Source organism: Ylistrum balloti, unplaced genomic scaffold, assembly GCF_031769215.1.
Source record: "Ylistrum balloti isolate Yb309-2 unplaced genomic scaffold, AGI_CSIRO_Ybal_v1 Utg369780, whole genome shotgun sequence".
Lineage (NCBI taxonomy): Eukaryota > Metazoa > Mollusca > Bivalvia > Pectinida > Pectinidae > Ylistrum > Ylistrum balloti.
In genome coordinates this window covers 27,418-38,196 of record NW_026781969.1, presented here as the reverse complement: position 1 = coordinate 38,196, position 10,779 = coordinate 27,418, and the positions used below count along the sequence as shown (strand labels likewise).

General features: G+C 37.9%; 1 protein-coding gene across 1 annotated transcript; it reads left to right on the top strand.

Moving 5' to 3' along the window:
• The first annotated feature begins 5,034 nt into the window (after positions 1-5,034).
• LOC132544077 (uncharacterized protein C17orf113-like) lies at positions 5,035-6,849 on the top strand. Its single transcript, XM_060207644.1, has one exon. It carries the CDS (start codon positions 5,035-5,037, stop codon positions 6,847-6,849), a length of 1,815 nt encoding a protein of 604 aa, XP_060063627.1.
• Positions 6,850-10,779: the final 3,930 nt, after the last annotated feature.

Below are 10,779 nucleotides of genomic sequence, written 5' to 3'. Positions count from 1 at the left end.
GACTGTTTTAACATTTGTACAATTTTAGTGAACACGGGATGTTATTGACGTCAGTGTCTTTAATAGTGAGGTCCAGGAGCTTGACTGGGACCTCCGCCCTCAATGGCAATCTCCTGGTATGCCATGCCCTGTAACTGGCTGTGGGGATGGCAAGATCTACTCACGCTACGCCCTCCTTGCAAGACATTAGAAGGGTCCATGAGCCAACATTCATGGCAGTGGTCTGTCCCCATTGCGTTTTCTGGAATCGGCAAAGGAATCGATTGAGGCACCTTGCCAGCCGGCATAGGCTGACCCCTCTAATTGCCGAGGTCATTTCCTGTATTAATGAAGTTGAGCGGGTCAATGACCTATATGTTGACCCTGGTGACACCTTGATGCCTGTGTGTTATTGAAAAGATCAGTTTTTTAATTATTTCTATGTATTCTATATATTGGTTTAGAGCCAAATGTGGAAATCATTCGTTGAAATTACAGTTTGCACAGATGGAGATGACAGGAGGTGACCCATTGTCACCTCTTTTATTCAACCAAGAAAATGTGACAAGGAACGTATATATATCGGATCCATTCTTCTCTCAGAAAGTGGCGAGTACATATGTTCTATTTTTGTATAAAATACTGTACCCTTGAAAATTATAATAATTTTATAATAACGGTAATTTTTTCTAATTCTTTTTACATGTAATTTTTCATTTTTGTTTTTCTTTTTTCGTCTGTGGTCCAAAATTTAGACTTTGAAACCATACTCTAAAAAGTGATGATTATGGACAGAAAATAATCTTAATTATACCATTTATTTCTTCTAGATGCTAAATATTTAAAGTTAGTAAAGAAAAAAGTCATTACCGTCAGCATAAACTATATTGTATGTATAAATCAAATATCTTTTAGTGAAAATGCTCCGTTACCGCATTAATAAAGTTACGATTACAAATTTCAGCATGATGTGTATCTGTATTACTATCTCTTTCATAGGTGATGTAACATTTGTAAGGAATGTTCCCTTTCTTATCAATCCGGAAGACAACTGGGTAAGATTCCATTTGACATTCTTATATCTTATCAATATTTTCTATCTAGAATTAAAATGTTCACGTTAAGAATCAATCTTTACATATACGAATGATATCTTGAGACCAAAGATTGAAAAAGGACATGCACTTGCGAACACTTAAATTTTAATTGTCTACTTGTTGAAAAATATTCTTTTTAGTCATGTTTATGCAGGTCCAGCTGTTGGTGGCCGCACCACCACTGCTCTGTGATGGCAAAGAGAAGCATCGAAGATATAAACATTAAGTCGGTCGTTGTTTTATGTACCTTCTGCGGGCAGATTGATGAGCCGTGCAAATATATCGACCATTAAGTCCAAGCACAAACACAAAAACACCAACCTTTCATATTTTACAAGCGCAGAAAACAAATTAAAATATGTCGTGGCTGCAAAAACAGGTTCGGCAATGACATGAAACCTCGAAATGATTTTGTCCTCCAACACCGAGAAAATTATGAATTTTTTGATAAGAAGAATAAACAAGAGATCCCAGAGGGATCTTGGCGCCCACCATTTGAGGATCTGTTCTCAGTTCTTTAAGATTTTTTTTTGTTTGGTACAGGTGTTGTAAATGTTCATGAACTGGTCTTCATTGAATGTACTCAATGATGGCACCAGATATTTTTATTAAGCACCTATTAGCAAATATCATTCGAAAAAGATCCCAAAGTATTATTAGATAGCAGTCAGTTACAGGTGGATAATGGACAATATGCTTGTGCTGTATTACTGTCGACATCCAAGATGGCTGCCTGTGGGCCATCTTTATTTCAAATCAGTCCAAAAAAGGTACAATGCACAACTAGGGACCAAGGGAAACCAATATCTATGAAATATCAGAAGGATCCATCCTGGACTTCCTCAGATATAGCAGTAACAAGATTTTACTCTCAAAATCCAAGATGTCTGCCTGTCAGCCATCTTGATTACGGATCAGTCCAAAAAGGTATAATGCACAACTTGGAACCAAAGGGAACCTGCATATGAAATTTGAGAAAGATCCATCCAGTACTTTCCAAGAAATAGCAGTAACAAACTTTTACTTCCAAAATCCAAGATGGCTGCCTGTCGGCCATCTTGAAGAATTGGTACAATACACAACTAGGGACCAAGGGGAACCTGCATATGAAATTTGAGAAAGATCCATCCAGTACTTTTCCAGAAATAGCGGTAACAAGAATTGTTTACGGACGGACGGACCACGGACGCAAGGCGATTTGAATAACCCACCATCTATTTGAATAGATGGTGGGCTAATAAATGAAAGCCGTTAATGGCAATAGATATTACCATGTAAGTGCAAATTGTATAATGCTAACGGTGTCAATATAGATAAAATCCAAAGTTAATCTTTATTTTGAAAACCTTTATAAGAATCTTAATATCTTGCAGTTTCGTGGTTCCTGTAAAAGAAGGTATTTAATCATATCATTCACTTTCCTTTACGTTACATTTTTTTTTTTACCTACATTAATATTTTTGTGTGCAAATGTTTTAAACCATGACTCGATCGACATCAAAAACCATTGTGATTGCCTCATGAGAAAGTATTGATATTGAGGAAAGACAATAAGCCAATAAGTTAACAGTGGTAAAGCATTGTATTTATTTTTTCTTTTACAACTACATGCTTGCACACCGGTCCAGATATTAACTGTTGAAAGACATTCTTTTAAAATAATTTTGTTATTCTCTCCAATCAACATACACATTTAGTTATGACACTTACCTATTCAGCGAGTATAACTTTGTAAACATGATCTGGTTATTTATAAAATAATGTTTACCATTACTGGTTAACACGTTGACTATTCACTGAAATACCATTTTAAGATCGCAACAACGAATTTTCATTTTGTTTTCATCATAACCTTGATGCGCATATCTGTAAGGGATTGTGAGGTGTCATTTACTCATGGCACCGCATCTACATACTAAACATTTGCATTCTTTTTCGGCTCATTTCCGCACTTTTACAGTCAGGATACTTCCGGCAACACGTACACATTGAGCTATATAACGCAATTATATGCACACATACATTATTTGTATTCTACAAATCTACTGGCTAAGTTTGCTTTTTAGTAATTAGGATACCACGGCTCCCGCCGTCCTTCGTACGCCTGTCAACATTTTTTTGGATCAAGTTTGGTCAGTAGCATCCTTTGGGAAAAGTATCAAGCTTTTTTAAACGCGTCCAATGGAGGAAATAGGGCAAATTATCTAAGAAAAATTCTTATGGAAGAATGATTGGATTCTGTCATAATTTGGTGAGAGACATGCGTTTAATCAATTTTACATGAACAATGGGTCCTGGTAGAATTGGGGCCAATTGTGGATATAAAGCAAAATCTTAACATTCCTGCCAGTTTTGGAATGATTCACTTCTGTGCAGAGTTGATCTGATGCATCCTTGAGAGAAGAGAACTTAGTTTTTTCAACCGATGCATCTAACCCTCTTAAGGAGGAAGGTGGTGCCTAATAGGGGAAATGGATACAAGTGTTTTATATACTTTTATTTTTGTTTAATTTGAGCGATTTCGAGGTAGGTTGCTTTTATAAATCAGATCTTGCCAATGTATATAATGTCCCGAGTTTAATAATTCAATTTCAGAATTTGTCAAGTCAATCCTTTTCTTTAAAAAAATAGCTGTTAAAACGCAAGAATATTAGGGTGTTGTTTTTGGTTTTTTAAGCGAACGTCTTTTGTTATTAATGATATTTTTATTTATTTATTTTATGATAATACATAGATATGCATTGCAGTGTAAGCATATTTGCTGGTCTTTTGTGTATACATGTGTATTAGTCTTTTGGTATCTCACGTATGAAGTATATTTCTGTGTTTCCTACAAACTGTGTTACTGACCAATGAGATGAGACATTTTACATGTGCTTCGTCCTTAGAGCATTAGTAGTTTGTGATATCAGTCATTGGCATAGTTGTCTTCATGTATTTAATTCAAATTGTTCTATTCATTGATTCATATTTATTGTTTTAGTTTTATATGTCGGTATTACTTATACCCTTGATAAAGTGCAAATCCGGTATTTATAATAGGCTGTTATTTCCACGGGAGGAATATTCGTCAGTCGTCAAGTCCCCCTTCCAAAGTTACATCGTGACTAATTGTTGACCATGTGTTGGTAGAGCCATGGGGATACTTTGTCAGCCTCTGGTTCAGGTATTATGGATATATACCAGCAGTATCAAAGCAAAAGTAAAAGTTCTATTTACATTTGATACAACACATGAGAAACCCTTTCCTATTTGACCTTAGCTAAGTGTCTGGAGATAATTAAAAGGTGAACGTAAGATTAGGCCTGGAGCAGTGACAGCCCCATTGCCATCAGGTCAAACTCCCTGGCTAAGCCTTTAGCCGTGTCAGTCTGTCGGCTTTGAGAACGCCCCCCCCCCACCTCCTCCGGTGTCAATTAACGATTTAAGATATATAACAAACATCCCAAAACTTTTCCCCAAATATACTTAAGTTTAGTTATTGTTGCTATCCGCCTAATGGACATCTCCTATATATCCTTAGTTATTATTTCTATCTGCCTAAAGGCCATACGCTATATATCCTTGGTTACTGTTCCTATCCGTTTATATACTAACACAGGGTTTTCCCTTTCACAAAATGTTGCGTCATATACGCAGAAAAAATAGAAAATACGCATGAATGAAATAGTTATGCGTCCCGTGTACGCACGATTTAAGGTGGCATTTTACCTGGTAAGTCTGTGTATTTAATCTTTAAATCATTGAAAACGTATAATTGACGGCATCGTTTTGTTTGCCTAGAGTATAGTTTTGAATGGCAAAACTAAGTCACTTTCATCAAACATTACTCTCGATCCGATCCTCGTCAAGAGCCATGGCAAGCTGCAATCGGCAATTTGATTGGTTAACAGTTTGCTCAGTCGACCAATGAGATTGCTTGTTAGAAAGCCGCAGACTAAATATATCCCAGATAAACATGTCGACAAAACAGTCGAGTCAGTTGAAGCTGACGAGTTTTATTGAGGTTTCGTCGCCACGATGTACCGATCAGCCTCAAAATGAATCAGTTTTAGCTGAGAATGAAACAAATACTTCACAAACATCGACTTCCATTGATGAAACTAAACGATCAAGAGTCTTTAACAAGGAATGGCAGCGTACATACCCATGGTTAATTTACGACGAAAATGAAAGTAAGTCCGGCGTTATGAAATGTGACACATGCATTCGAGCGGGGAAAAAATCCAATCCCTTTGTAAATGGATGCACAAACTTTCAAAAAAGCACCATAGTTCGTCACGAGCAATCAGTTGTTCACACTGACGCTCTACGGGCTATTGAACTATCAAAACACTTTAAAAAATCGGCTGATACGGCGAAAGAACGTAGTGAAAAAGTTCATACCGATGTCAAGACTAAAAGACATGTAGTACAGTTGCGAACTGTGTATATTATGGCTAAAAACAATATTGCAGCCAATAATTTTTCCAACCTTATGGAGCTTCAACAATTAAACGAATGCAGGTTTGCAGATGATTACTATACCAAGCCTGAAATTATTAATGAAATGGAAACAGCTATAGCTGCTGAAATTGAGAACTCTTTATTTGATCGTATTAAAGGAAGTCCTTATTATGGTGTGATGTTGGACGAGACCTGTGACATCAGTGTGGAGAAAAAATTGGCTTTGTATATTAATTTTGTGGATCATGGCAAAAAAGTAGTTGCATTTGTTGGCAATCGCAGGGTACAGGACTGCACAGCTGAAGGCATAAAAACTGCACTTCTCAATTTTCTTCATGATAAGGGGCTGGTGGGAGCCGATGAAAACTACACAAAATTCATGGGCCTCGGAACAGATGGAGCAGCTGTCATGGTAGGCTGCAGAAATGGAGTTGCGGTTAAAATTAAAGAACTTAATCACTCTTTAGTGTCCGTACATTGTGTTGCGCATCGACTTAACTTAGCAGCTAGTCAGGCAAGCAAAGGAGTTGAGTATGCAGAAGAATACAAAAGGAGAATCAACATGCTTTACCATTTCTATAGTGATTCCTCTGTTAAATATGATAAGCTCAGAGAACTGCAAGAACTTCTACACGGTCAAGTTTGTCAAGTTCCAGAAGGAACATCAGTTAGGTGGTTGTCTGTAGAAAATGCTGTTAAAATGATTTTTAAGTACTATGACAGTATTGTGATGTCACTTGAGGATGACAAAGACAAAACGGGGGAAGCAAAAGGATTGTGGGGGTTCATTGCCACTTGTCTGTTCATTTTGATGACTGCATTGTTGATTGATGTTTTGTCTGTTGTAGGCACCCTAAGTCTAATATTCCAGAAAGACAGTGTGAATTTGTCTGCCATAAGGAGCAATGTAGACTCTACAGTAGAAACTATCAGAGCAATGTTAAATGGCTCACAGTGTGTTGATGAGGTTCTTGCTGAACTGGGTCCTGCCTTGGATGGGCATTCAAAATACAAAGGGGTGCATGTGCAAGACAATGCTAATCTGCGAACAAGATTTGAAGCTGTTAGAAGGAATTTTTTTAATAATCTAATACAAAACATGGAAAACAGATTTTCAAATCAGGACATTGATATATTGGAATGTTTTGATAGTATTTTCAATCCAAGGCGGTACCCAGTTCAGCCAGACCTCTCAAACTATGCAAATGAGAAACTTGATATTCTGTGTGAACAGTTCAGATCTGAAGTTGATATTGTGAGATGCAGGAGGCAGTTCTTGCAGTTCAAACATTTTTGTCGAAGGTACCGAGTCATAAAAAAACTTTGATGAATTTGTTGAAATGCTGCTTAATGAGTATTCTGACATCTATGTAGATTTTGTGACTCTAGCAAGCATTGCACTAGTTATTCCAGTTTCAAGTGCCCCATGTGAAAGGGGATTTAGTGAGCAAAATATTCTTAAAACCAAAGTCAGAAACAGAATCAATCCAGAGAGGCTTAACAGGCTTCTAATGATCAAACTTGCTGGACCTTCTGTGAAAGATTTTGATTTTCTCTCAGCTGTCAGAATTTTCAACCAAAAATCAAGAAAAAAATAAATTATGTTCAATATTTCAATGCAATGTTTCTGAATTTGTGTGAATGCATTACAAACTGTTGAAAGTGTACGAGTCAGCATTCTTTAATGCTTTTAAGTTTTCATCAACTTACAAGTCCAATGTTTTGTTTGAAATCCCATGGTAGAGTAAGACAGTATTGTTCTGTGTTTAAATAGCTGCATGATCATATAGACGATCAGTGTTGCTATAAAATTACAGACTTTGTATGGTGTTGTTCGGTTGATTCATCATATAATGATATAATCGAAGTCATGTTTCAAGAAAACAAGTCATCTACTGGCATTGGTTTATTTCTTTAAAATCCTGAATTAAACATATTTGAATAAATTTCAAATTGATTCTGAATTTGGTATTATATTTGTTTGTTGACAATATAATTGTACTTACAGCTTTACATGTGGTGTTTAAATTTTGCATAAATACATCAAACCAAACCTTTGTTTTGGGTACTGTTTCTCATATTTTGATTTCCTTGATGAAACATGTTTGGACCCCTAAACGTTGCTGATGGACCCCTGTTTTGAAAAAAGAGGGGTCCATGGACCCCCTTATACAAAATCCAAGGGAAAACCCTGTAACACGAAAAAGAAACGCCGGGTACACTAAATATACTACAAATGATTTATTGCTTGGCCTAGAATAATGACACTCGGTCAGGTTGATGCGTTGTTCGCGGTCACTAGGTACACGTTTTTAAAATCACACAATACCTGACCTCCGCGCTCCGTGCGAGGCACATGCTAAAATACAAGAATCCCGTGCAGGGGAAGGTCATTGAGTTCGCCAATGGAAATTTTCAGTCTATTTGATGCTGTTCAAGTATTCGGATTGATTTTTCAAAGTTTGATTCGAATTCAGCAATTTACATCCATGCCACGATTGACGGAAGTCCAGCGGGGACAGGCTATAGGAATGCTTTTGCAGGGTCAGGGCTACTTCAGGTTGCTGCACACAACCGCAAAGTGGACGTTTGTGCTTCACAACGCCACATCAGGATCGGTTTATAAGACTTTCTCACTTACGTAATCGCCGTCTCAAAGCTACCGAAACTGCAAATAACACTTTAGGCAGTCATAACCGCCATATTCATCCGGATACGGTTCGAAACTGATTACGCGTCAATGGTCGAATAGCCCGACGTCCCTATGTTGGTCTGCCCCTAACTCCTGCGCGTCGCCAACGCCGATGGCTTGGTTACAAGCACACTCTCCCAGAAATTTTCCTATAAGGCAATGGAGACGGTTATTCTTCACCGACGAATACCGGTTCACTCTCTACCGTTCGGACGGGCGACGTCGTGTATATCGTGTATATAGCAATTGTGGGATGAATTGGATAGGAGAGTTAGCAGACGTCCAAAAACCCCAACTAATCTGGTCCATCTCACACGTACCTTGCATGAAGAATGGAATAACATCCCCATTGCAAGGGTTACCACCCTGATGAATTCCATGCATAGAAGAATCAGGGCTGCGACAGCTGCGCATGGAGGACACACAAGATGCTGAAATGTCCGGCCGTGTTGCGCAATACAAGTAGTGTCATCGCTAAAAGGGGGATATTTTTGGCATAATTAGCATGGATAATCGATAGAACCTTCAACAAATGGTTCCAAACAGATGAAATTGTATAAAAAAATTTATGAAATAATGTAACATTAAATTATATCATTTAAAAGAATCTTTTTAGGTTACACGGCGTTTCTTTTTCATTTTAGTATATATTGATTATAAGTACTCCGTGCCATGTATAGCCCTATGCTTACGTAGTGTTTCCCGGATGGATCGTTTCCTTTGTGGATAAACCAACATGAAGACTTTTTCCAGCAGCTAAACCAGTTATCATTTAACCAATTATTTTCTCCTGTACATTTTCCCCAGCCCACGTAGTCGCTATAGTGTCTATCATGGATTTTGTAACCCTATGCAAGGTTATCTGCCCTTGCTTTAGATATTAGGCAGTATTATCTGTTTTGGTTATATTACTGAGTTGATGTTTATAATATTTAATTATTAAGCAGAATTATCTGTTTTAGTTATATGTTCTGACACACAGTCATTGATCTGTGGGGGACATATATTAAGGTCACTTTACTACGCTGTACTGCTGCTGCTGAGGCAGGTGCACAAACTGCGCAATAGTTAATACCTAAAACGCTGACAAATGTTTATGTGACGTAATTTTTGAAAGTCTTTTGTTTACACTGGGAGACCGGACCTTGGCGTGTGTGGCCGAATTGAAGGCTTTGCATTTGTTTTCGACTGTTTTAGCTCCAGAATGTCTGGGATTCAATTCAAAATTACTAATAGTTTGACACCCTTGGTCAACCGGGGTCACCCATCAAATTTGACAGTCACGTAGGCATTAGACATAAATAGGAGGGGACAAGATCGTCCCTCACTTCGGTCACTAGACAGCGTATTGGACGGACTGGTGTCACGAGGCCTGGGACCAGGGCGGGTACGGGAGCGAGAGAGTTTTGTAAGCTTACCGGAAATAAAAGGCGCTTTTCTTCACCTTTGGTAGTCCTTCAATTGTGTCTCTCGAATGTTTCGAGAGGGTTACAATTTGCCACTTTTGATAATGGAACATTCTTACATTCGGAGGCTGAGTGACTTCACCTCGAATGATCAAAATGATGCGGAAAATTTAGGTCTGGTTAGAGAACAAATCCAGGTTTTGTTTCACGATATCAGTGGGGGATCGTACGTCCAGGACCCAAGTCTCTGTTGAACGATTTAACTGTTTTAAGACGTGTTCAACCGAGGATTGTGTTACTTCAATGTGGGGGAAATAACTTATCTAGACATCATTGTGGTTTACACGAACTCGCCCTTGATTTAAATAACTTACTTGTTTCGAGCGCAACCTCCGTGCAGCGTGTTATTACACAGCTCATTCCTAGATTTGCTGGTGATCGTGTTTACAATGAAAATGATCAATTGCACATTTTGCTCGAGGCCATAGTGAAGATCATGGCTTGCTTTCATTTTGGCACCACAGTTGTTTCTGGGCAAACCCCACACCCTTTGTACCTGTCCAACAAAGTGCATCGTAATCTGGCGGGGATAAGGAAGTATTATCGCAGCATGAAATCTGTCATAATTTTCTATTCTCGCCGGTTATAGACAGACATTTCAGTTCCCCGTCCTTGTCCCATCTAGTCCAATTCAGAGGGAGTAACTCTTTATATTTTTATGCGTCTTTTATGGTTATGTATAGCATTGCATCTACAATGTATATAGGCTATATACTGCTGTATGTTACCATATTATCATACCCCTTATACCCTTAACTATTTGAGTCTAGAATTATGTAGACTATGATGCTCGCAAGTAAAGTTATCCCTAAGTTACATGATATGGGCCTATATGTGAAAACTAGGCTTAATGTTTTATGCATCATTTCAATGCCTGTCACAAAGCTATAGGCCTATGCATGACTTCATTTTTCTTTCCCTTAAAGTTTTGTTATCGAGTATGACCTACCCTCATCCCATGTGTTTCAAACGAATATTTTCATTATTATTGATTTATTCTCAGGCATATTGGCTGTGTTGAGTATGATGGGCTCTCAGATAACTTTATAAGCCTTATTATTATGGAGAATTTACCTTTCACTGTTGTTGTGGAACATGC